Source organism: Leptodactylus fuscus, chromosome 7, assembly GCF_031893055.1.
Source record: "Leptodactylus fuscus isolate aLepFus1 chromosome 7, aLepFus1.hap2, whole genome shotgun sequence".
Lineage (NCBI taxonomy): Eukaryota > Metazoa > Chordata > Amphibia > Anura > Leptodactylidae > Leptodactylus > Leptodactylus fuscus.
Window position 1 is genome coordinate 1488818 of NC_134271.1, and position 27088 is coordinate 1515905.

The 27088-nt window shown below is 51.7% G+C and overlaps 1 protein-coding gene across 4 annotated transcripts in view; it reads left to right on the top strand.

The window, feature by feature from the left end:
- Positions 1-4729: 4729 nt before the first annotated feature.
- CKAP5 (cytoskeleton associated protein 5) overlaps positions 4730-27088 on the top strand; it is a 35582-nt gene continuing 13223 nt past the window's right edge. For 3 of the 4 annotated variants that reach the window (XM_075280751.1, XM_075280754.1, XM_075280753.1), the window contains exons 1-20: positions 4730-4852; positions 20667-20757; positions 21853-22046; positions 22282-22488; positions 22570-22741; positions 22979-23105; positions 23187-23290; positions 23365-23478; positions 23561-23665; positions 24152-24241; positions 24314-24478; positions 24584-24712; positions 24971-25159; positions 25240-25344; positions 25440-25550; positions 25689-25781; positions 25878-26063; positions 26147-26241; positions 26325-26382; positions 26460-26585. In XM_075280751.1, coding sequence (XP_075136852.1) covers positions 20701-20757; positions 21853-22046; positions 22282-22488; positions 22570-22741; positions 22979-23105; positions 23187-23290; positions 23365-23478; positions 23561-23665; positions 24152-24241; positions 24314-24478; positions 24584-24712; positions 24971-25159; positions 25240-25344; positions 25440-25550; positions 25689-25781; positions 25878-26063; positions 26147-26241; positions 26325-26382; positions 26460-26585 — 2427 coding nt within the window. In that variant the 5' untranslated portion in view covers positions 4730-4852; positions 20667-20700. The remainder of the gene's footprint in view (positions 4853-20666; positions 20758-21852; positions 22047-22281; positions 22489-22569; positions 22742-22978; positions 23106-23186; positions 23291-23364; positions 23479-23560; positions 23666-24151; positions 24242-24313; positions 24479-24583; positions 24713-24970; positions 25160-25239; positions 25345-25439; positions 25551-25688; positions 25782-25877; positions 26064-26146; positions 26242-26324; positions 26383-26459; positions 26586-27088) is intronic. The other variant, XM_075280752.1, reaches the window with a different exon arrangement.

Genomic DNA, 27088 nt, shown 5'->3' on the forward strand with positions numbered 1-27088 from the left:
GGACTGGTACACAACTAACTAATGCCCCACCAATGTCTATACCATAGATCCATACCACAATGTGTCTGCAGGAATGACCTGGACTGGTGCACAACTAACTAATGCCCCACCATTGTCTATACCATAGATCCATACCACAATGTGTCTGCAGGAATGACCTGGACTGGTGCACAACTAACTAATGCCCCACCAATGTCTATACCATAGATCCATACCACAATGTGTCTGCAGGAATGACCTGGACTGGTGCACAACTAACTAATGCCCCACCATTGTCTATACCATAGATCCATACCACAATGTGTCTGCAGGAATGACCTGGACTGGTGCACAACTAACTAATGCCCCACCAATGTCTATACCATAGATCCATACCACAATGTGTCTGCAGGAATGACCTGGACTGGTGCACAACTAACTAATGCCCCACCATTGTCTATACCATAGATCCATACCACAATGTGTCTGCAGGAATGACCTGGACTGGTACACAACTAACTAATGCCCCAGCAGTGTCTATACCATAGATCCATACCACAATGCGATGCAAGTTGCTGACAGACCGGATTGTCTTTGTGTCGCTAAATCGGGTCGTCTTAGAAGTTATCACGGTGGATGATCCTGAATGATAGATTTGGTACATCTAAAACTACACCCCTTTCTGCTAAGCCACGCCCCTCTGTATATGTGTCCAACATCTCACAGCCGCCAGTCCCTCCTCCCTAATATGTGTCTCTTTTATTGAAAACATAAAATGTACCTTTGTAGAGCTCGGACGAGCAGCCATCCTGCACAGTAGGACTGGTTGAGCAGAGACACCACAGACCTGCGACTGCTACGGAGTCCGAAGTTTCTGCCTGTTGTATACGTGAAGTTGTAAAACCAAGAAGTTCTGCAAGTAGTAAAATTCAGTAATTAAGATCGGACTAGTAGTCTCCATGTTTAACCCCCTAACACCCGCTCACTGCCTTCAGACAGGGGTTGGAAATCTATATAAAAAAAAAACAAAAAAAACCTTGAGTCAGTAGTTGATCCCTTTTTAATGGCTGACTAATACTGATGACAGATTACAACGTTTCGCAGCTCTCGGCTTCTTCAGGTAAATCTAAAAACAATTTCTGCAGGCTGCATATGTACTGTATGTACAGAGGGACACATAGGAATAGAATTCTAGGAGGGGGGGGGAGAAGGTGATTGGTTCTACAACTAAACAATTCATCAGCTTGTGATGTTCTTATCAGTTCACAGAGTGTCTTTATGTCTCAGGTCAGTGATTCCTATAGGACGCCATGAACCCATGTGACAGATTCATCCCTTTCTGGAGAGTGTCAAACAAGGTCATGCACTTGTACTCATAAATCCCTCTCTGTTTCCTGGATTTAAAATTCTGTTTTAAAACCAAAATTTTCATGTGATGGGTGATATTATGATCCTCATTAGAGAAATGTTTTGGCACGGGAAGGTCCAGTCTTCGTTCTCTGATTGTATGGCGATGTGAGTTCCTCCGCACTCTAAGCTGCTGTCCGGTCTCTCCATCATACAGATTATCAGTGGGACACTTGGTGCACATTATTACATACACTACATGCGGTGTTACAGTCCCCGGGGTCTTATATTCCCTGTTAGTTTGGGATCTCTATCCTGTCAGGGGTCAGTATGTGGGGGCAGGTTTTGCACCTTTTCTCTCCACATGGGAATGTTCCTGTGTTAGTTGGAGGTGACAGTGAGCTGCTGACAATCACCATATTCCTGAGGTTTGGTGTCTGTAGCACAGGGGAGGGGGGTCTGGAGATATGGATGTTAGACGGTGGTCTTTTTGCAGTACTGGATGTAATTTGCGTGTGATTCCTCTCAGCGTCTCCAGGTGGGGGTTATATGTGACACCAGGGGCCCCCGATTGTTCTCCTGTTTGGTATTGTATTTTAATAACTCCGATCTTGGTATTCTGGTGATTTGGTTCTCAATAGTTCTTGGATGGTAACCCTGCCTGACGCTTAATCACTCCTTCACTGAAATAAACGTCCTGGACTCAGTCATCAACATACAGGACAACAAAATGGAGACATCGCTGTATCGGAAGCCGATTGACCGCCCGACCTACCTAAGATGGGATAGCTTTCATCCTAAACACCTAAAGAACTCCATTGTCTACAGCCAGGCCATCAGATCCCATCGCATATGTTCTAACCCTGCAGATAGAGACGAACACCTCGGAGGCCTCAGAAACACATTCTAGGGGCAGAGTTACCATCCAAGAACAGCTGATAACCAAATCACCAGGCCCACCCTAACACGGTACAAAGACACGCATCTTCAGCCAGGGGTCGGCACAGGTTTTGGTTCGGCTCCAGCAGAGGAGGAGACTCTTCTGCTCATGATACTTAGAGCCTGTTCACATGGCAGAATCTGCTGCTGAAAATATAAGCAAACCCCTGGAGAGACCCAACAGTCTGCTCCAGCCATCTACCCCAGGGGGCGAAAAATGAGGAGGAATCTGAGGTGGATGTGCCTGACCGTCCTCTGCATTCCCCGCTGTGTGAACAGACCCTTACAGCTCCAGTTTTCCTCTGTGGACTTTCTGCCTCTGTCAGGTTCGTAGATATGTGATTTTTTTTTTATTTTTTTTTTGGCAATGTGTGGATAGGATTAGTCAGAACCCCATGCACGGTGCAAACGCAGAGTTTTTTCCAGATCCGCGATGTGCAGCCCCGGCCTGACATGCATCTTACCAAAAGACTGTGTTAAGGACACAGATAATGTTGCTTGGAGTCGTGCATGAGTGTAGTGCCCCCTGCTGGGGATTACTGTGATAGGTGGTACATGTCTGAACATTGGGGGGGGGGGAGTTGATCACTGATGAGGGGGGGGGGAAGTCAATCAATCAAATAAGCTTTATTGGCATGTCCAAATAGACATTTGGCATTGCCAAAGCAAGTAGAGTGGAGGGGGGGCCTGGGTTTAGGGGGGGGGGAGAGGTTGGGGTATGGTATGTAGGGTGGTTGGATGGGTGATCTGATCACTGATGAGGAACAGTCTGATCACTGGAGAGGCGGGGAATCAATCATACATAGGATGGATGGATGGGTGGGTGATCTGATCACTGATGGGGGGGGGAGTCTAATCACTGGGGAGGGAATCAATCAATCATACATAGGATGGATGGATGGGTGGGTGATCTGATCACTGATGAGGAGGAGTCTGATCACGGGGGGGGGTCTGATCACTGGGGGGGGTCTGATCACTGGAGAGGCGGGGAATCAATCATACATAGGATGGATGGATGGGTGGGTGATCTGATCACTGATGAGGAGGAGTCTGATCACTGGGGGGGGTCTGATCACTGGGGGGGGGGTCTGATCACTGGAGAGGCGGGGAATCAATCATACATAGGATGGATGGATGGATGGGTGATCTGATCACTGATGAGGAAGAGTCTGATCACTGGGGGGGGGTCTCCTCATTGGCCCCTGCACCGATCACAAGAGCAGTGACTAGTGAGGGGCCGTTTTGGGCTCTGACACTTTATTCAGCTTATAATTGATACCCAGTGAGAACTGAGAGTGGTCTCTAGATTGGAGGGGGAGGGGGGGGGGGGCACAGGAGATTTGTGTAATCCCCAGGCTGGCGGTGGGTAATACTGGGCATCTACCTGGGATTTAGGGCTCCATGGTGGTCCGGGGGCAGCTTGTGGAGTGCCTTGGGCTGGCGGTGGGTAATACTGGGCATCTACCTGGGATTTAGGGCTCCATGGTGGTCCGGGGGCAGCTTGTGGAGTGCCTTGGGCTGGCGGTGGGTAATACTGGGCATCTACCTGGGCTTTAGGGCTCCATGGTGGTCCGGGGGCAGCTTGTGGAGTGCCTTGGGCTGGCGGTGGGTAATACTGGGCATCTACCTGGGATTTAGGGCTCCATGGTGGTCCGGGGGCAGCTTGTGGAGTGCCCTGGGCTGGCGGTGGGTAATACTGGGCATCTACCTGGGCTTTAGGGCTCCATGGTGGTCCGGGGGCAGCTTGTGGAGTGCCTCGGGCTGGCGGTGGGTAATACTGGGCATCTACCTGGGATTTAGGGCTCCATGGTGGTCCGGGGGCAGCTTGTGGAGTGCCTCGGGCTGGCGGTGGGTAATACTGGGCATCTACCTGGGATTTAGGGCTCCATGGTGGTCCGGGGGCAGCTTGTGGAGTGCCTCGGGCTGGCGGTGGGTAATACTGGGCATCTACCTGGGATTTAGGGCTCCATGGTGGTCCGGGGGCAGCTTGTGGAGTGCCCTGGGCCTGGTCCGCACCTTTAGGCTTCGCTCACACCTGCATCACTATGTCCATTAGAGGATGAATGCGATGGATGAGCCGCATGTTACACATGTGGACAATGGCTTAGGGCTTGTTCACATACAGGAATGTGAAGAGGATGTCCAGGTGGTTTTCTGTCTGAGTCCTGTCAGTGATCCCTGAGGAGCCAAAGACTGAGCCAGAGGCCAAACACCAGGAAAAGTAATGGAGGAGGAATCCTCGCCAGATTACACAAGATATAAGATAAGATATAATTCACAAGATGTAAGATAAGATATAAGACATAAGATATAAGATAAGATACAAGACTCTTCCCCCCCCCCCTTCAGTACTTGGAGCCTCCTCAGAGCGCGGCGCAGAAATCCTCACCAGGCCCCGCCTACTCCTTTCAAACCGTCCAATCAGGCGGCGGCCGCTGCTGTCGCTCCCTGAACCAATCAGGTTTAAGGATACTGCGCAGTGAGACAGTTCAAACGGACAGTGTAATCGGCGGTGGATCCGGGCGGCCCGGTGTGCCGGGGATATCGCGATAGATCGCGAAGGGAGCACCGAACGGTGAGGAAACAGGTCAGGGCCTGCTCGGGGCTCAGTAGCGGTGACTGGGGACGGGAGGTGAAGGGGGCGGCGCTGACATGGCCTACATGGGGTGTCTTATACAAGTGATGGAGGAGGATGAGGGGACAGGAGGGGCCGCTGTGTGAGGGGACAGGAGGGGCCGCTGTGTGAGGGGACAGGTGAGGGGACAGGAGGGGCCGCTGTGTGAGGGGGACAGGTGAGGGGACAGGAGGGGCCGCTGTGTGAGGGGACAGGAGGGGCCGCTGTGTGAGGGGGACAGGTGAGGGGACAGGAGGGGCCGCTGTGTGAGGGGGACAGGTGAGGGGACAGAAGGGGCCGCTGTGTGAGGGGACAGGAGGGGCCGCTGTGTGAGGGGGACAGGTGAGGGGACAGGAGGGGCCGCTGTGTGAGGGGGACAGGTGAGGGGACAGGAGGGGCCGCTGTGTGAGGGGGACAGGTGAGGGGACAGGAGGGGCCGCTGTGTGAGGGGACAGGAGGGGCCGCTGTGTGAGGGGGACAGGTGAGGGGACAGGAGGGGCCGCTGTGTGAGGGGGACAGGTGAGGGGACAGGAGGGGCCGCTGTGTGAGGGGGACAGGTGAGGGGACAGGAGGGGCCGCTGTGTGAGGGGGACAGGTGAGGGGACAGGAGGGGCCGCTGTGTGAGGGGGACAGGTGAGGGGACAGGAGGGGCCGCTGTGTGAGGGGGACAGGTGAGGGGACAGGAGGGGCTGCTGTGTGAGGGGGACAGGTGAGGGGACAGGAGGGGCCGCTGTGTGAGGGGGACAGGTGAGGGGACAGAAGGGGCCGCTGTGTGAGGGGACAGGAGGGGCCGCTGTGTGAGGGGGACAGGTGAGGGGACAGGAGGGGCCGCTGTGTGAGGGGGACAGGTGAGGGGACAGGAGGGGCCGCTGTGTGAGGGGGACAGGTGAGGGGACAGGAGGGGCCGCTGTGTGAGGGGACAGGAGGGGCCGCTGTGTGAGGGGGACAGGTGAGGGGACAGGAGGGGCCGCTGTGTGAGGGGGACAGGTGAGGGGACAGGAGGGGCCGCTGTGTGAGGGGGACAGGTGAGGGGACAGGAGGGGCCGCTGTGTGAGGGGGACAGGTGAGGGGACAGGAGGGGCCGCTGTGTGAGGGGGACAGGTGAGGGGACAGGAGGGGCCGCTGTGTGAGGGGGACAGGTGAGGGGACAGGAGGGGCTGCTGTGTGAGGGGGACAGGTGAGGGGACAGGAGGGGCCGCTGTGTGAGGGGGACAGGTGAGGGGACAGGAGGGGCCGCTGTGTGAGGGGGACAGGTGAGGGGACAGGAGGGGCCGCTGTGTGAGGGGGACAGGTGAGGGGACAGGAGGGGCCGCTGTGTGAGGGGGACAGGTGAGGGGACAGGAGGGGCCGCTGTGTGAGGGGGACAGGTGAGGGGACAGGAGGGGCCGCTGTGTGAGGGGGACAGGTGAGGGGACAGGAGGGGCCGCTGTGTGAGGGGGACAGGTGAGGGGACAGGAGGGGCCGCTGTGTGAGGGGGACAGGTGAGGGGACAGGAGGGGCCGCTGTGTGAGGGGGACAGGTGAGGGGACAGGAGGGGCCGCTGTGTGAGGGGACAGGAGGGGCCGCTGTGTGAGGGGGACAGGTGAGGGGACAGGAGGGGCCGCTGTGTGAGGGGGACAGGTGAGGGGACAGGAGGGGCCGCTGTGTGAGGGGACAGGTGAGGGGACAGGAGGGGCCGCTGTGTGAGGGGACAGGAGGGGCCGCTGTGTGAGGGGACAGGAGGGGCCGCTGTGTGAGGGGACAGGTGAGGGGACAGGAGGGGCCGCTGTGTGAGGGGACAGGAGGGGCCGCTGTGTGAGGGGACAGGAGGGGCCGCTGTGTGAGGGGGACAGGAGGGGCCGCTGTGTGAGGGGGACAGGAGGGGCCGCTGTGTGAGGGGACAGGAGGGGCCGCTGTGTGAGGGGACAGGTGAGGGGACAGGAGGGGCCGCTGTGTGAGGGGACAGGAGGGGCCGCTGTGTGAGGGGACAGGAGGGGCCGCTGTGTGAGGGGACAGGAGGGGCCGCTGTGTGAGGGGACAGGTGAGGGGACAGGAGGGGCCGCTGTGTGAGGGGACAGGTGAGGGGACAGGAGGGGCCGCTGTGTGAGGGGACAGGAGGGGCCGCTGTGTGAGGGGACAGGTGAGGGGGACAGGAGGGGCCGCTGTGTGAGGGGGACAGGAGGGGCCGCTGTGTGAGGGGGACAGGAGGGGCCGCTGTGTGAGGGGGACAGGTGAGGGGACAGGAGGGGCCGCTGTGTGAGGGGACAGGTGAGGGGACAGGAGGGGCCGCTGTGTGAGGGGACAGGTGAGGGGACAGAAGGGGCCGCTGTGTGAGGGGACAGGAGGGGCCGCTGTGTGAGGGGGACAGGTGAGGGGACAGGAGGGGCCGCTGTGTGAGGGGGACAGGAGGGGCCGCTGTGTGAGGGGGACAGGTGAGGGGACAGGAGGGGCCGCTGTGTGAGGGGGACAGGTGAGGGGACAGGAGGGGCCGCTGTGTGAGGGGACAGGTGAGGGGACAGGAGGGGCCGCTGTGTGAGGGGACAGGTGAGGGGACAGGAGGGGCCGCTGTGTGAGGGGGACAGGTGAGGGGACAGGAGGGGCCGCTGTGTGAGGGGGACAGGTGAGGGGACAGGAGGGGCCGCTGTGTGAGGGGACAGGTGAGGGGACAGGAGGGGCCGCTGTGTGAGGGGACAGGAGGGGCCGCTGTGTGAGGGGGACAGGTGAGGGGACAGGAGGGGCCGCTGTGTGAGGGGGACAGGAGGGGCCGCTGTGTGAGGGGGACAGGTGAGGGGACAGGAGGGGCCGCTGTGTGAGGGGGACAGGTGAGGGGACAGGAGGGGCCGCTGTGTGAGGGGACAGGTGAGGGGACAGGAGGGGCCGCTGTGTGAGGGGACAGGTGAGGGGACAGGAGGGGCCGCTGTGTGAGGGGGACAGGTGAGGGGACAGGAGGGGCCGCTGTGTGAGGGGACAGGTGAGGGGACAGGAGGGGCCGCTGTGTGAGGGGACAGGTGAGGGGACAGGAGGGGCCGCTGTGTGAGGGGGACAGGTGAGGGGACAGGAGGGGCCGCTGTGTGAGGGGGACAGGTGAGGGGACAGGAGGGGCCGCTGTGTGAGGGGACAGGAGGGGCCGCTGTGTGAGGGGGACAGGTGAGGGGACAGGAGGGGCCGCTGTGTGAGGGGACAGGAGGGGCCGCTGTGAGGAATAAGGGAGATGTATATGGGACATGTCATATCTTATACCCATCATGTATGAGGCCGGTCAGTATATATTGTATAGGTGACCTGTCAGATACTCATCATGTATGAGGCCGGTCGGTATATACTGTACATGTGATACTCATAATGTATGAGGCTGGTGGGTATATATTGTATATGTGATGTATAGGTGACCTGTCATGTGTGAGGCCGGTCAGTATGTATTACATATGTGATGTATAGGTGACCTGTCAGATACTCGTCATGTATGAGGCTGCCTGGCATTAGCTCCATGGTCCTACCCGGTTCTCTTGGTGTGAGGTCTCATGACTTGGGTATAAACCAGTAATATTTTGGAGAACTTTTTGTGCCCCCTCCCCTGTGATTGCTGCAGTGCTATATAGGGGGCAATATTAACATACCAGGGGCTTATGGATCCTGCAGGTTACATGGCTGAGAAATCCATGGTTTATTGACCCTGATGGCCACAAGTGCTCAGGAGGTGGAGCCTATGTGTATTGCTGGGGCTCTGATCCCACCCACTGCACTGAATACTATCCCTTTTGGATGTTAGGGCTGTCAGTCAGGGGAGGGGGCTCTTCTGCATGTGATGGACCGCCTCCTGGACACTTGTTTGCTTCACAGCTTGTGCGCCCCATATAGGGATAATATATATATATATAGGGATCACTGTGTACTTTTTATTTTTTCATGTAAGTATGTCTTTGTAGAATGGGAGGAAATCCAGGCAAACACGGGGAGAACATACAAACTCCTTACAGATGTTGTTCCTGGTGGGATTCGAACCCAGGACTCCAGCGCTGCAAGACTGCAGAGCTAACCAAGGGATCTCCAGGAATCTTATCAAGTTGTCCTGTCACGGAGTACTGGAGAGGGTCACATGACTGCTGAGGGATCTGTGATGTCACTCAGATAGGTCACCTGTCCCTCCCCAGTAATCGCTGACACCACTGATTGGGCCCATCGGTCATTGGAGCGTCTCCACTCTGGGTCTGACTGGTTGTGTGCCAGAGATGTACCCACCTGCCCCCAGTCCATTGTACAGCTCTGGTCCTTGTTTCTTCCTGAGCTGCATCTTGTAGGGTCAGAAGTGGAGAGTCCAAATGGTGATGAGTGACCCCCCCCTCAGAGAGGTCCTGTGAGCCCGGACTGTACATTGGAGCGCTGGGGTAGGGGCGTGTGACTCTTCTGTCTTAGACACCCCTGAGTTTTGTGTGATTTTGATTCTTGTTTTCTTCCCTGGAGCCTTGGGCAGGCGTTTGAGGACGTGGAGCGGTCACTGAGCTGTAGATATTCACTGATATTAAGGGGCAGATTTGCTCAATTCCAGTAAGTTCATGAGTCTGTATTAACCCCTAACAGTATACTCCAACCTGAGGAGCAAACAAAAACCGGATGGTGTCCATAAAACTACTAAAAAGTGCTGTACATGAGGTGCAGGTGCAACCCTGGAAATGCCACAGAAACCCCCCAAAAACCTGCGACCTCAAGTGACAATATTAAAATGACCCCAGGGACAGGCCTAGCTGTACGGAAGCCCCAGAGTGCCATTTGAGGCCGTCAGGGCCTGTGGTTCCTGTACTTTGGTGTGAAGGACGGTCCCCGAGTCAGATGGCATACAGAGCAGGGGGTCTTATATAATCAATGTGTGTGAATTAGATGGGGACCAAACGATCCCTATCACACCCTGATCAGAAGGGGACCCGAAATATCCTTAATAACCTCCCTCAGAGCCGCAGCGCTATACAGTCCCCACCCTGAGTGGAACCTAAACAGTCTACAAGAATCTGCCCTAACTTGGGTAACTCACTGACTCCTGACATGGCCGTGTTTACTCTTCAGGGGACGGAAATCAGGAGATAAAAACACACAAAAAAGGTATAAAGAGTATTAAACAGAAAAAACTGGCGCCCCTATGATGATAGTGTCCTATCTATAGGTTATAGAGGAGCAGATTGTATATAGTGTCCTATCTACAGGTTATAGAGGAGCAGATTGTATATAGTGTCCTATCTACAGGTTATAGAGGAGCAGATTGTATATAGTGTCCTATCTACAGGTTATAGAGGAGCAGATTGTATATAGTGTCCTATCTACAGGTTATAGAGCAGATTGTATATAGTGTCCTATCTACAGGTTATAGAGGGGCAGATTGTATATAGTGTCCTATCTACAGGATATAGAGGAGCAGATTGTATATAGTGTCCTATCTACAGGTTATAGAGGAGCAGATTGTATATAGTGTCCTATCTACAGGTTATAGAGGAGCAGATTGTATATAGTGTCCTATCTACAGGATATAGAGGGGCAGATTGTATATAGTGTCCTATCTACAGGTTATAGAGGAGCAGATTGTATATAGTGTCCTATCTACAGGTTATAGAGGAGCAGATTGTATATGGTGTCCTATCTACAGGATATAGAGGGGCAGATTGTATATAGTGTCCTATCTACAGGTTATAGAGGAGCAGATTGTATATAGTGTCCTATCTACAGGTTATAGAGGAGCAGATTGTATATAGTGTCCTATCTACAGGTTATAGAGCAGATTGTATATAGTGTCCTATCTACAGGTTATAGAGGGGCAGATTGTATATAGTGTCCTATCTACAGGTTATAGAGGGGCAGATTGTATATAGTGTCCTATCTACAGGTTATAGAGGGGCAGATTGTATATAGTGTCCTATGTACAGGTTATAGAGGGGCAGATTGTATATAGTGTCCTATCTACAGGTTATAGAGGAGCAGATTGTATATAGTGTCCTATCCACAGGTTATAGAGGAGCAGATTGTATATAGTGTCCTATCTACAGGTTATAGAGGAGCAGATTGTATATAGTGTCCTATCTACAGGTTATAGAGGAGCAGATTGTATATAGTGTCCTATCTACAGGTTATAGAGAAGCAGATTGTATATAGTGTCCTATCTATAGGTTATAGAGGAGCAGATTGTATATAGTGTCCTATCTACAGGTTATAGGGGAGCAGATTGTATATAGTGTCCTATCTACAGGTTATAAAGGAGCAGATTGTATATAGTGTCCCATCTACAGGTTATAGAGCAGATTGTATATAGTGTCCTATCTACAGGTTATAGAGGAGCAGATTGTATATAGTGTCCTATCTACAGGTTATAGAGGAGCAGATTGTATATAGTGTCCTATCTACAGGTTATAGAGCAGATTGTATATAGTGTCCTATCTACAGGTTATAGAGGAGCAGATTGTATATAGTGTCCTATCTACAGGTTATAGAGGGGCAGATTGTATATAGTGTCCTATCTACAGGTTATAGAGGAGCAGATTGTATATAGTGTCCTATCTACAGGTTATAGAGGAGCAGATTGTATATAGTGTCCTATCTACAGGTTATAGAGGAGCAGATTGTATATAGTGTCCTATCTACAGGTTATAGAGGAGCAGATTGTATATAGTGTCCTATCTACAGGTTATATAGCAGATTGTATATAGTGTCCTATCTACAGGTTATAGAGGAGCAGATTGTATATAGTGTCCTATCTACAGGTTATAGAGCAGAGTGTATATAGTGTCCTATCTACAGGTTATAGAGGGGCAGATTGTATATAGTGTCCTATCTACAGGTTATAGAGGAGCAGATTGTATATAGTGTCATATCTACAGGTTATAGAGCAGATTGTATATAGTGTCCTATCTACAGGTTATAGAGGAGCAGATTGTATATAGTGTCATATCTACAGGTTATAGAGGAGCAGATTGTATATAGTGTCATATCTACAGGTTATAGAGCAGATTGTATATAGTGTCCTATCTACAGGTTATAGAGGAGCAGATTGTATATAGTGTCCTATCTACAGGTTATAGAGGAGCAGATTGTATATAGTGTCCTATCTACAGGTTATAGAGGGGCAGATTGTATATAGTGTCCTATCTACAGGTTATAGAGGAGCAGATTGTATATAGTGTCCTATCTACAGGTTATAGAGGGGCAGATTGTATATAGTGTCCTATCTACAGGTTATAGAGGGGCAGATTGTATATAGTGTCCTATCTATAGGTTATAGAGGAGCAGATTGTATATAGTGTCCTATCTACAGGATATAGAGGAGCAGATTGTATATAGTGTCCTATCTACAGGTTATAGAGCAGATTGTATATAGTGTCCTATCTACAGGTTATAAAGGAGCAGATTGTATATAGTGTCCTATCTACAGGTTATAGAGGGGCAGATTGTATATAGTGTCCTATCTACAGGTTATAGAGGGGCAGATTGTATATAGTGTCCTATCTACAGGTTATAGAGGGGCAGATTGTATATAGTGTCCTATCTACAGGTTATAGAGGAGCAGATTGTATATAGTGTCCTATCTACAGGTTATAGAGGAGCAGATTGTATATAGTGTCCTATCTACAGGTTATAGAGGAGCAGATTGTATATAGTGTCCTATCTACAGGTTATAGAGGGGCAGATTGTATATAGTGTCCTATCTACAGGTTATAGAGGAGCAGATTGTATATAGTGTCCTATCTACAGGTTATAGAGGAGCAGATTGTATATAGTGTCCTATCTACAGGTTATAGAGGAGCAGATTGTATATAGTGTCCTATCTACAGGTTATAGAGCAGATTGTATATAGTGTCCTATCTACAGGTTATAGAGGAGCAGATTGTATATAGGGTCCTATCTACAGGTTATAGAGCAGATTGTATATAGTGTCCTATCTACAGGTTATAGAGGAGCAGATTGTATATAGTGTCCTATCTACAGGTTATAGAGAGCAGATTGTATATAGTGTCCTATCTACAGGTTATAGAGCAGATTGTATATATGCTGATATACGCGCGCTTCCCATTGAAATCAATGGGCTCTGTTTTGAAGCGCCGTGCTCAGACATGTGTAAATGAGTGGCGCGCTTACGTGGTGTGAAGGGATCCTTAAGATAAATTAAAGGGATTGTACTATTAAAATCACATAATGTTTTTTTTCTTGATAAGACATAGGAATAGCCTTAAAGGGATTCTACCATTAAAAACTTTTTTTCCCTAGTTGACACCTTGGGATAGCCTCAGTCTATTCTTCTCCTTCCTTTAGCTGTCTTCTCCGTGCCGCCAATCCCGGTTTTCGTTGGTATGCAAATGCAGCACTCCTGCAGCACTGGGGGCGTTCCTAATGCTGCGAGAGAACTCTCCAGCGCCGCCTCCATCTTCGCATGGAATGGTCTTTCTGACGCATGGGGGGGGGGGTGTAAGACTCCTTGCACTATTTTATCCTTTGGACTGTTCTTCTAAAAATGCTCGAAAAACCAAATAAAATGTTTGAATTATAAATAAATAAATAATTTCTGGGGGTGAATAATTTTTGGTGTAGAAGGTGTGACTCTCTCTGTAATGTTGGTGCTGTCATTGTACTGCGGGATTCGGTAACCTGTCACATTGGCCATACAATGAACGCTAGAAACGCCCCATTCTGTGTGTTTAGGGTTTTTTTGTTTGTTTGTTTTTTTTGGGGGGTGGTAATTTCCCAGTACATGATCCAGAATATGAAATAATCCCGTTATGTAGTACAGAGGTGAAGCCCTCATTCAGCTAAGAACCCAAAGGTAAACTAGTTCTGGAAGGGGAGGAGTGAAAAATGAAAAACTCTGTGGCAGGAAGGGGGTTAATGTTTTTATATCTTGATTTGATTCTTGAAAGAGACCAGGGACCTGCTTGTTGACAGTTTCCAATGACAGCCGTACACCGGACTGACGCAGCTCTGGGGTACGATCCCGCCTGTGACTGTGGGTCAGACTCTGCTTGTCCTGTTTCTCCATTGTGTGACTGCTGCAGGGCTGTTGCGGTGTCCTGGATATTCTCCTGGTCACTGTCCTGCCCCCGCCCCGGTCTGTGGTTCTACCTGCTCCTCCTCTCCGCCCTAATATCTGTGTAACCAGGGATTAGAGGGTTATTTGTCACTTGTGTCCTGCTGAGGTCACTGAGGGGTTAATATTATACGGGTGACCCATCCTCCTAGTGTGTAGAGTGCTGCGGTCTCTGGGGTGTGTACACTGGGTATATACAGACGGCCAACGTCTGTCCTGTCACAGTCTCTCAGGGCACACAGTAGCTTAGATACCCTTAAAGGGGCGTACTGGGCTAAGAATATTGATGGGTCACTAATATCGGGTCTGTGGAGGGTCTGACACCCATCAATCCATTGAATACTCTGTTGTCAGCAGCTGATAGAGAATGGGGCAGGAAGCGGACAGCGCCGTTCTGAGTAGTGGTGGGTGAGAGTCACTGCAGCTTAGGTCCCATTCATGTGAGTGAGCCGGTCTGCAGTACCCGGTCTGTCCACTGCACAGAACAGCGCTGTCTGCTTCCTGCTCACTTGCAGAGCACCACTGATCAGCGAGGGGGGGGTCAGATTCCCCCCCCCCCCCCCCCCCACCTATCTGGGATTGATGATCTAGCCTGGAATACAAACCCCTTTAAACAGGGAAGAATCCATTGGGGGGGATTGTCTTGTGCTGCTTTGTGATTTCTGCTCTGGAGTTGTTGTGGGGATGGAGGACAACCTGACTTTGTAGCCTGAGATCTGTCCCCGGCTGGTATAGCTTTCAGGTCAGACACTTGTGGTGTAAGCTTGGTACAATCCCTTTTCTCCGGTCCTGGATGGTGCCCACATACAGAATGACTGAGTAGTGGGCTCAGGACTGGAGTGCCACACCCTTGTTCTCAGGATCACTGGGGTCCCAGCGGTCACATCCCCAAAAATCAAGGGGGGATATCTTCTAAACTTGGTACAACCCCTGTAACAGACCTCTTAAAGGGACCCTGCCGGGTGGGCGCTGCTTCAGCTTCTTAGTCGTGTCCTCTCTCCATAACTGCCCCTGATATCCTGGGTAGGCACCGTCATGGCCGCCTCTGCCTAGGACATCGGAGTGACCGCCCTGCACATCCTAGAGCTGCTCCCCTTGGCCACCATCTTTCCTGATCACTAATATGAACCTTGTATTTGTTCCTAGTAGTTACAGGGCCGGCCATGTCTAGATCCACTCTCAGGAGAGCGCCCCCTACTCCGATAATACTGTCAGATTGCAGGTGGCTCAGTGGTCAGCATTGTAGCCTTGCAGTGCTGGAGTCCTGGGTTTGAATCCTGCCCAGGACAACATCCTTTCCTTTGCATGTAGTTTGTATGTTCTCCCCGTGTTTGCGTGGGTTTCCTCCTACACTCCTAAGACATGTGATGGTCAGATTGTGGGTACAACAGGGGTGTCACCTTGGGGGATCCATCAGCGTGGTAACAGACGTGTGGTTGTGTCCGGGCCCATAGAGATGGCTGGCTCCGTGTACGCGCACCGGTCATGGGGATAAGGGAGCGGTCACACCGGACAGACAGGGGGCGACTTGTGGTCATTATCGCCGGGGCCTGGTTTGGTTTTCCCCGCCGTCACACTGACCTGCAGGTGCAACTTTGTGCCAAAGAAACCGGTTTCCGCGCGGAGAGGCGACATGTGACAACACGTGTGACACCGGGGTCTCCATAACAACCCATTCACATGACTGACAGAAGGGGCAGCAGGGCCCGACTACACCTGCGGGGGGCGTAGTCTGTTACCATGGAGACGCCCGGCTCTGATGTCATCACTAGCTCCGGGGTGCGGCAGTGATTCGGCTTTTCTTCCGTTTCTTCTCATTAGCTTACCATGTAATGTAGTGTAATCGCATGTGGTGGTGTGAACAGCCGCTAGAGGAGCCTCCGGTACATGACGGCGAGGGGGGGCGGGGGCTCCGGACAGGGCGGGTCCCGGTGCTGAGGCTGCGAGCCGGCGCCTGTGATTGGCTGGCGGTGCCGGAAGGGGCGGGTCTCCGGGCTCAGGCTGTGACCTCATTGGCTGCGCCGCCGTGGCCGCTCCGGAGATGCCGCCGATCTCTTTGTGAGGAGTCTCCAGCCCCGGAGGTAACGGGCAGGCCTGGTGTGAGAGGACGGGAGTCTGCCGGGGACTGTCGTACTACCCCGGGCCGTGTGTGTGTGCCGGGCACCCGGCTGTTACTAGGCAGCCCCTCCGCACTTGGCCCACGTTCACACCTCTGTATTTGCAGGTGGATTTTGCCTCCCATTGTCTGCAGTAGGTTTCCTTCTAGTCAGCAGCAGACACGATGGGGTTAATCTGCCAGCTGGGTCCTCACCAATGCGGGAAAGTTGGGTACATTTATTTATTAGAGGGGCGGGTCCTGCAGTGATTGGCCCCTGGGGGCCCCTACACTGATCAGCTGATGGTCTGTGGGGCGCCTGCATGCACTTGCACACACATTATTTCCATCTGTATTTTACATCCAGATTCTGAGACTTCACCAAACTCTGCAAAGATCCAATTAAAAATGACAAAATCTGCAACAGAAATCCTCTAGTGTGGCCTGAAGGGGGATGTGCAGGGACGGTCCTCTGTGTGTCCTGAAGGGGGATGTGCTGGGACGGTCCTCTGTGTGCAGGGACGATCCTCTGTGTGCCGGGTATTCCCTGTACTATGGGGACCCCGTCATTGTAATGGTACAGCCAGGCCTGATGATACAGGATTGGGGGGTGTAACCTACCTGCTGCAATGGCTGCCCTCACTGCCAGGAATACCTTGTGTGTGTGTGTGGCCTGAAGGGGGATGTGCAGGGACGGTCCTCTGTGTGCTGGGACGGTCCTCTGTGTGCCGGGTATTCCCTGTACTATGGGGACCCTGTCATTGTAATGGTACAGCCAGGCCTGATATTACAGGTGGGGGTCTAACCTACCCCCTGCCCTTGTGGACCTGCTGCAATGGCTGCCCTCACTGCCAGGAATACCTTGTGTGTGTGTGTGTGTGTGGCCTGAAGGGGGATGTGCAGGGACGGTCCTCTGTGTGCTGGGACGGTCCTCTGTGTGCCGGGTATTCCCTGTACTATGGGGACCCTGTCATTGTAATGGTACAGCCAGGCCTGATATTACAGGTGGGGGTCTAACCTACCCCCTGCCCTTGTGGACCCGCCCTCACTGCCAGGAATACCGTGTGTGTGTGTGGCCTGAAGGGAGATGTGCAGGGACGGTCCTCGGTGTGCCGGGTATTCCCTGTACTATGGGGACCCCGTCATTGTAATGGTACGGCCAGGTCTGATATTACAGGTGGGGGTGTAACCTACCCCCTGCCCTTGTGGACCCGCCCTCACTGCCAGGAATACCTTGTGTGTTCGGCATCTTAAGAAGTGATTCTGTTCCTTCATTATTTATTACCAGGATATAACACTAAAAGCCTGAGCGCCGTCTCCTCCTGATCCGCCATCATGTGGCCGTCCTACTATGGTCATGTCTCTAGGACCAGACGTCACTAGACAGCAGCCACAGCGCCAGGAACCTTTAACACGTGACATGGCGTCCTGGCCTCACACACTACAAGTTCTCTACTCCCCAGTAGTTACAGCAGAGCCCTCTGCCCTTCTAGGGGTTATTGGGGTATCCCCTGTACTGGGTAAGGTGTAATTATAGCTGGATATCTTCATGCTTTACCTTGGGGTGCTGACTCTGAGCGTTGCCCCCCACCCCACTGCTGCCGCTTCATCTGTTATCAGACAGCCCCCTATTCCAACCACAGGCCCATGGAGGTAAATGGGCCCAGTCATGTGACTGCCATCTTTGGGGTCCTCCTTATGTTAGTAATACAGAGAATGTAGTGTTACCCCAGGGTGAGCACGCCCGCTATGTACTAGTGATCAGCTGGCCCCCCGGTAGTGACCACACGATACCCCTGTCTGTGCTGGGAAGGTTCCTTATAGCCGCCTGGATGTGTTTGCTTGTTTTCAGACACTGCAGATCTGTACGTGGCTGTACCAAGTGTAGACCATGCTCTGAGCTAAATCCAACCCCAGCACATCTGCTGATCAGCCATCATGTCTAGCTCCATCTGGCAGGGTCAGAGGCTCAGGAACCTGTGGAGGATGAGAAAGAAACCTGTTAATCTGCCCCATAACAGTATCGGGGAGACCTGGTCAGTGGTTTGGAGGGTTTTTACAATCTTTGTCTGTGGGGCTGATGTGTGCGCCCAGCTTTACCCCACTGAGGCCTGCGGGAGAGATAGCGGACCCTGGTGCACAATAGTACCTGGAGCGGCCAATGGCCGGGAGGTGACCAGTTCTCGCTTCTGGTTTAGTTTTTCTTAGGCCTTTGCTTTATTCTGTTCCTCAGATTTTGGAATTTCTGACTGAAGTGAGAGCTGATCCTTCCCGGGGTTGTCTGTATGGCCTCGCACTAACAATCCAAACCAGTGATCAGTTTATACATTTCACAGAGGAACAGCAAGAAGAAGCTGCAGATGTGTTAAGGGGACAGGAGTATCTGCCTATGTAGACAAGGCGGAGGTGCCAAGGGCCGGGCTATATGATGGAGGGATTTGTGGCAGAGTCTTGGCCTGACCTGTGGGTTTGTATTGTAACCTGCTGCAGATCCCATCTGTGATCCTATAAACCTCTATGTGCAACTGTAGGCACAAGGTCTGCACCAAAACCTGCAATCTGAGACTGTCTCAAATCTGTATCACCCCGACTTTATTTAGTAGGGGTCGGCTTGGCCTGTCATCTCTTCGTTGTACCCTGATGTCTCCCATCATGGATTGGCTGCTGTTGTCTCTAGCGCACCGTTACAAGGTTGGTTACTGCTGTATAGTGAGCTGGTGAGGCCGATCTGCAGGGAGTTGTGTGTGCGAGCGAGCGGGTCTCCTGGGGAAGCGGGTAATGAGCTTGTGTGCGCAGCACCTGCAGACGCCGCACCGCGCTGCTGATATTAATAGGTGCATACGTCTGTTGTGACTCCGGCCCTACAATACTCCATAGCACATCATTAGGTGGCCTCTCAAACTGGCTGTTACCCCTGGCTGTGATTTATGCCCAGCATTGGGACCCTAAATGCCCCCTGCATGATGGAGTGCTGGTGGTTTTCTAGGACTTTATTGGCACTGTGATTGGTGGGGTCTGACCCCCTGGACCCCTAAGATAAGCTGTTTGTAAAATACAGGTAGGCGCTGCGGCCTCTTCACTGTATACACAGCACAGCACCTGGTATTGCAGCTCAGCCCCATGCAATTGAAAGGACTGAGCCGCTGCTGATCATGTGACCAGTGAATATAATCCCCCAAGCTGGAGGTTATGGGGTCCGATCCCCTCTGAGGAAAACTGTGGGGGCCCAGAGGTCAGACCCCCACCAAACCTAATGTAATGGCCTCTCCTGGGGATCTCCACCCCTGTGTGTGTATGATGGCGTCTTCTGCAGGATCCCTGGGTCTTCTCCAGTCTGAATGTTGACAAGAGGTTTCCAGTAGACGCTGCCGCCGCCACACCCTGCCCTGCCTGTATAATTACACCCATAGTGGTCACCGCCAGCGCCTGTGTATAGTGATGTGTCCTCCTACAGCAGAACATAGAGATGTGCATGCTGGTACTTGTAGTTCTGACACCTGCAGTGACTTGTGGCGGATCCCACACTAGGAAGTTATAGTGTAAAATGCAATAATGGGATTAAAGGGATCGTCCTATAAATGTCTATTGCCTGTACACCGGATAGAGAGGAAGTGTCTGACTGTACCCCCCCCCATCCCCAAATCACAAGGATGAGGACGGAGCCCCTGTGTGAATGGGGTGCTATGCCTCTGTATGTATTATGGCTCCATTCACACTGCCCACCCTGCTCTTACGTTGGTCCCGAGTCTCAGTCCTCACCAAGCAGTAAGCTACGGCCATTTTCCACTTTCTGAACCCTCACCGATGAGTGGCAGTGTTACACGTCTGCAGCAAGTCTGCCATGTGTGACCTCTGCCTTATGGGGTGGCCCTGGCTGTAAAGTCTGGAGCTTTTTGGAGGGCGGTGAGCGATTCCCAGTAACATGGAGTAGACTCCAGAATGATCACATGACAGAGCGGCCTGTCTGCTCTCCCAGGGGCCACAATAACATGGAAGGGGTCTTCTTAGCTGAGACAAACCATAGACCCTCGTCTGAGACGTCACTGACATTGGCCGTCTCTGCGCTCTCCTCACAGACATGGAATCAAAGTCACCCATAACAGTCTCTAATTGTCTCTCATTTTTGGTCCATGGGAGTTACGGGGGTTGTCCAGCTCTAATACAGATGTCCAATCCTCTGGTTAGGGGGAGCTCGCACTACCGTTCCTGTGTCCGTTCCCATTGACACTTATAAAGAAGATGGGGGTCACGTTGTTTATTAAAGTCCTGCATGCAAGAAAAGGGAAACATAGAAGATGCTTGATAATAGATAGAAGATACAAGATGGCAGATAATAGATACAAGATGGCTTCCATCACTTTGTTTACATTAGTGTCATTGGGAGCAGATACAGAATCCATCAGACATTAGTAACGGTCGTGTGACCCCCCCCCCCCCCCCTGCTTAGGTTGTCACTGATCGGATCCGGATATCTGTGCACAGCCATGTCAGACTCTGGTGGTCTAGTATAAGTGATCTGTTCCCTTAAAGGGATGAGCTTAGGCCGGCTCTAGGGGGGGTAAATGTGATGTTCTGCCCCATAGTAGTGTCGGGGCAGAGCGTTGTCATCTGATGGTCCGGTCTTCACTTCTTGCTAACAGGTTTTTGTTTCCTTGCAGATCTCTCTAGTGCGCGGACAGACCAGGACTCATCATGGGGGACGACAGTGAGTGGATGAAGCTTCCTATTGACCAGAAATGTGAACACAAGGTAGGTGGCGAGCCTGCACGTGAGTGCGGTATTACTGCTGTGTGTGAGCGGTGACCCAGCATCTCTGCCTGCACCTCATATGAGTTTTGCAGGCTCATCGATCTCTGGGACGGGCCTGATGCTTCTATTTTTATTCCTTCCTTCCAGCGATGTGGTTTAGTCATCACATCTTTGTGTTGGCCATGGGGTGGTCAGTCTTATTCCTCTCCAGTATAGCGCCATACTGCACACCCCTCCCTGACATGGCTTGGGCAGGATTCGCATATGGCAGACCTGCAGTGGATGTGGACTATATAAGTCACATGCATGAGATTGGTCGTGTCTGGCTGGGGCAGGATAGTATACCGCCACTGTCAGACCTGCTGCATCCCCCGCCCCACCCCAGGAATGGTGTACCAGTGTTATGGGGGTGAAATCCAGTCCACAGTAAAACCTTTATTTAGAGGGGTGTGTGGTCAGTGTACGTTTACTTCCTCCAGGGACTTATTCCTACCCTATCACACCCAGTGGTTGGATCCAGCCTCGTGTTCACCCCATCCCCCCTTCAGGGGAGTTGGTATTGGATCTGGTGCTGGTTCTGGTCGTGTCTCCCATAGAACAGCTCAGAACCCCCAATTCTATCTAGAACGAATCCTCTAAGGAAGTGAATTATATAGAGACCTTCAGACTGGAGCCAGGTGTGATCCGCAGCAGAGGATTTCCATCACGTGTGGACTGGTCTTGTATAATCTCCTGCAGTCCTAAGTGCGCTGTGCCCAAAAGTCGCCGTATAGACATACGCTGGAGTGTCCATCACCAGTCATACAATGAGGTTCCCCAGGCCAAACATCCCATCACTGCGTCTTGGACAGGTGTCACTGGGTTGTCAATGGTGGCTCAGATCTGTAGGGCTTTGCTCGAAGCCTCAGAGACAAATGAATGTAACTCCTCCAGTACTGAATGACTGCTTGGCCCAGAAAGGTAAATGTCTGGAGGTGTCTTAGTGCAGTCACTGTAGTAGGGTTTCTCAAAGATCCACCACCAATACCCAGTCATGGAGAACCCCTTTAAGGACGAGGGTTTTTACTAATCTGTTCCTTGTCTCTTTGACTGCAGGTATGGAAAGCCAGATTAAATGGCTATGAAGAGGCAATGAAGCTGTTCCAAAAGATTGTGGACGAGAAGAGCCCGGAATGGTCCAAATATCTCGGCTTAATCAAGAAGTTTGTCACCGAATCCAACGCTGTGGCCCAGTTAAAAGGCCTGGAGGCGGCTCTGGTGTATATAGAAAACGCACACGTCGCCGGAAAGTAAGTGGAGATCTGCCGAAAACCTCTGTACCTGTTCTGTGACCAAAGGACAGCTGTATATGTACTGGTATATAGTGTGTATGTATGTGTAATATGTCCTGGTATATAGTACATGTATGTAATATGTACATGTGTGTATAGATAGATATGATATGGTCGGTGTATAGCATAGATGTTTATGTACTGCTTACTATGGCCAATCCCTGTAAGAGCCGTCCCCTTGCGTTTCCTCCAGGACCACGGGGGAGGTGGTGTCTGGGGTGGTGAACAAAGTATTTAACCAGCCAAAAGCCAGAGCCAAGGAGTTGGGGTCCGACATCTGCCTGATGTACATAGAGATCGAGAAGGCAGAATCTGTCCAGGAGGAGCTGCTGAAGGGCCTGGATAATAAGAATCCAAAGATTGTGGTTGCCTGTGTGGAGACCCTGCGGAGAGCCCTGAGGTAAGTGCCCCTGAGGCTGATGCCGTCTATAACCCCCTCCCCCACTATTATACAAGTCCTTATGTCTTGTCTTCTCCTCAGTGAGTTTGGTTCTAAGATCGTGTCCCTGAAGCCAATTATTAAAGTGTTGCCAAAGCTTTTCGAGTCTCGAGAGAAGGCGGTGCGAGATGAAGCCAAGCTCCTAGCCGTGGAGATCTATCGCTGGATCCGAGACGCTCTGCGGCCGCCATTACAGAACATCAATCCAGTGCAGGTCAGACACTAGGCCAATAAAAGCGTTCCTGGGTTTTAGCCCACAGATGATCTCGTTCCTATTGAGCGGTTTTACCTGGGAGCTAATTTCAGGAACACTCGTTTGTCTGACAGCTATTCCTTTCAATCCCCCACACACATGCACACTTGGTGTATCTTAGTGGGGAAGACTGTAGGTTTCTGTAAGACTTCTCAGTCGGTGGCTTTTGCTCAAGGGTCTCTGATTTGGTCTTTGCAGCTGAAGGAGCTAGAGGAGGAGTGGGTGAAGATCCCGCCGTCGGCCCCCAAGCAGACCCGCTTTCTGCGCTCACAGCAAGACCTCAAGGCAAAGTTTGAACAGCAGCAAGCGAGCGGGGACGCAGACGGTAGGTCTTGTAAATGCAGTAAGTGTAGAGACGTCAGGCCCACGCACATCAAAGTCACTGATGATGTCTGACTCTTCTCAGGAGATGACGGTGAAGATGAAGTCGTGCCGCAGGTTGATGCCTACGAGCTCCTGGAAGCTGTTGAAATTCTCTCAAAACTGCCGAAAGATTTCTATGATAAAATTGTAAGTGATGTTCTTCTAGATGTAAGTAGATGTTCTTCAGAGACCTCCAATATTCTTCATGGGTTGTCTCATAGGAGGCCAAAAAGTGGCAGGAGAGAAAGGAGGCTTTGGAAGCTGTGGAGGTCCTGGTCAAAAACCCCAAGATTGAGGCTGGAGACTTTGCAGATCTTGTGAAGGCTCTTAAGAAGGTGAATCTTGTAGAGACGTCTCAGCGTAAACTGGTGAAGTCCTTGAAGGGCTTTTATTAAGTGTATTTCTTCAATATCACAGGTGGTTGGGAAAGACACCAATGTAATGCTTGTAGCCCTGGCTGCCAAATGCCTAGCGGGGCTCGCCTCTGGCCTCCGGAAGAAGTTTGGCTCCTACGCCGTCCATGTGAGTATTCTGCCTGCCTTCCAGGTGACTCATAAAGCCACAGCTGTTTAGTAGTCACAACGGGGTGTGGACGTCATCCAGCGTCTAAGTCATCCCGATTATTAGACTTCTGCTGCTGCGTCCAGGCCTTGAGTGACTTGTAGTATCTTCTGTCTGGTTACTCCTGGAGTCCCACTAGAAGGAGACATTAAGTCTAGGCCTAGATGGTGCCTTCTGTTGTGAGACCAAAGATCGCCATGTTACCCTGTCATTCCTTCTCCAATGTGACTGAATGGGGTCTCATTGTGACCCTGGGGGGAGGGGGCTGCAATGCTGGATTATTCCTGCGACTAGGGGTTGTAGTGCGACACCATTCATTTACATGGGTGAAGGCGTTCAGGGGTGACACAGCCATCTTTGGTTGCATGATGGGAATCTTAACCATGTATTAAAGGATGAAGGACAAGTAAATGGTTAACTCGCTCTTCTAATGTCATTCTATGTAAGGTTGTGCCAACAATATTGGAGAAGTTTAAGGAAAAGAAGCCTCAAGTAGTCCAAGCCCTGCAGGAGGCCATTGATGCCATATTTCTTACAGTAAGTGATCGTTGTAGGTGAGTGATCGGCCTCTCGCTGCACACGCGTGACATAAGAACCTTCTGCTTTCAGACAACCCTACAGAACATAAGTGAAGATATCCTCGCTGTCATGGATAACAAGAACCCGGCAATAAAGCAGCAGACTTCTCTATTCCTTGCCAGAAGCTTCCGTCACTGCACTCCCTCAACCTTGCCCAAAAGTCTACTCAAGCCATTCTGTGCAGCGCTCCTGAAGGTAAGATCCTAAATCTAAGACCTGTAAGCATGGTGGGGGGAAGGGGACAAGTCCGACAGACATTATGGGCCATGGTAAATATCAACGTGTTCGGTTGCTTCACAGCAAATCAATGACTCCGCACCTGAAGTGAGAGACGCGGCCTTTGAAGCCTTGGGAACTGCTCAAAAAGTAGTCGGCGAGAAAGCAGTTAACCCTTTTCTTACTGATGTGGATAAGCTGAAGCTTGATAGGGTAAGTGGCTATGACTAGCCTGAGGATAGACAACCCCTTATCACTATTCGGTTGGTGGGTATGTGACTCTCAGCCTTTCTATTGACCCGCTGCGGTGCTCATGCAAGTGTTGTACAGTCTTCAGTGTATGGTCAGCAGCGCTGGAGATCTGGGGCTGAATCCACCCCAAGGGCCCCAGTTCTGGCCACACTGCAATACCTTTACATAGCAGCTCCTTGAGTTAGTCTTGGTATCTTAAAGAGTTTCTCTCCTATTCAGATCAAAGAGTGTGCTGACAAGGTGGAACTAGCCAGTGGCAAGAAGGCAGGATCTGGTGAGAAGAAAGAAACCAAAGCAGCCGCTCCTGCTCCTGGGAAAGTGCCACCTCCACCAAGTGCGGCCGGTGAGAAGGACACCAAGGAAGTCTCCAAACCTGGGATGGCACCTAAAAAGGCAGCACCTTCTAAGGTACATTCACCTACAAAGCATGGCCTGCGCTCCACATCCGATGGCTTGTGACCCCATAATCACTGAGCTTCATTTTATAGGCTGGTGGCCCTGTGAAGAAGGGTAAAGCCCCGGCGTGCGGCCCTGGCGCTGCGAAGGGAAAGAAGGCGACAGATGTGAAGGAAGTGTTTGAACAAGAGCTGTCTGTAAGTATGGTGTAGGATCCTGGGATATCTGCTACTGTCAGAGAACAGGCCGCTCTGCTGGTTTTTGGCCGTGTCTAAGTGATGTGTTCTTGTAGCCTGAGGCCTGTGAAGAGCGGGCAGGAGCTGTTCTCCCTGCAACGTGTATGCAGCAACTGGACAGCGGCAACTGGAAGGAGAGACTGGCCAGCATGGAGGAATTCCAGAAGGTAAGTCACCCGCCTAAAATAATAAGCAATTGTGAGCGCACCATAGAGTAAGGGCCCCTTAATGGCGGCTGTACCCCCACCCCAATCTCTCCTCCTGCTCTCCCCAAAACCTGAGATTTTGCTGTTTCTTTCCTCTAGGCTGTGGAATCCATGGAGAGGAGTGAGATCCCCTGCCAAGCGCTCATTAAAATGTTGGCCAAGAAACCAGGTTTCAAAGAAACGAATTTCCAGGTCTGTTAACCCTTTCTATTACTTCCTAGTGGCTATAGATATATATACTTGCTGTAGATTAAACAACATTGTAAATGTGTCCCCCTCCCACCGCAGGTCATGCAGATGAAGTTGCACATCGTGGCTCTTATTGCTCAGAAGGGCAACTTCTCCAAAACTTCTGCCAATGTGGTCCTTGATGGGCTTGTAGACAAAGTTGGAGATGTGAAGTGTGGAGGAAATGCCAAGGAGGCTCTTAGCGCTATTGCTGAGGCCTGTACACTGCCTTGGACTGCGGAGCAGGTAATGGACTAGCCCTACCCCATGTCTGGCCGCTCTTATTAGATACCCGGCAGCGGTCTCACACATGGCTTCTATATCTCTAGGTCGTCTCCTTGGCTTTTGCACAGAAAAATCCTAAGAACCAATCCGAAACCTTGAACTGGCTATCAAATGCAATAAAAGAGTTTGGCTTCACAGGGTAAGTTGTGGCCGCCGTCGTGTCTGTTAGGAGGTTTCCTGTGGCCTTGTCAGTAAACTTCATACCTTTCCGTCTATTTCCAGGCTCAATGTCAAGGCTTTCATCAGCAATGTAAAGACCGCTCTGGCCGCCACAAACCCTGTAAGTTTCTTGTGCTGTTTGCGTCTGTCTTGGTACCAATGTGTGTTGCAGCCGCTCACGACCTCGTGTCATTGCAGGCTATCAGGACTTCGGCCATCACATTGCTGGGTGTTATGTTCTTGTATGTGGGAGCTCCGCTGAGAATATTCTTTGAAGAGGAAAAGCCGGCTCTTCTGTCTCAGATTGATGCGGAGTTTGAGAAGGTGAGTCGGGTCCCCTGCTTGCTGCGAAGGACAGAAGTTCATTTTCAGAGGTCTCCTCAGACTGTTTGGGAAGTCTTTACATCCTATACTGAGAAGTGTTATATCAGCCGGAGGCCTTCCTCCAGACATTGCTAGCCACTGGTGTGGCCCGGGCCAGGAGCTGCTCAGCACCTATACAAGTATCCTGGAGTCACCGCTATATAGAGGACGGTGCTGCAGCTCTGCCCCTAGTACCTGGATAGAAGCCCCGTGGCTTCCAGCCCTATATACCGCAGTGGTGGTCCAACACAAGCCCACCCCATCATCACCTACTGGTGGCCTCTTCTGTGGCTGTGTAATCTGTATGAAATAACTACTGTTGGGGCATGGGATCCCTTCCCGCCTCCTTTTTTTTGTAAATCTTTTCACTGAATTCCAGATTTGCTTAGCTGGTAAGGTGAGAGATGAGTCTAGTACAAACTACTGTCCTTTAGGGTGGATGGAAGGGAAGACGACCACTACAA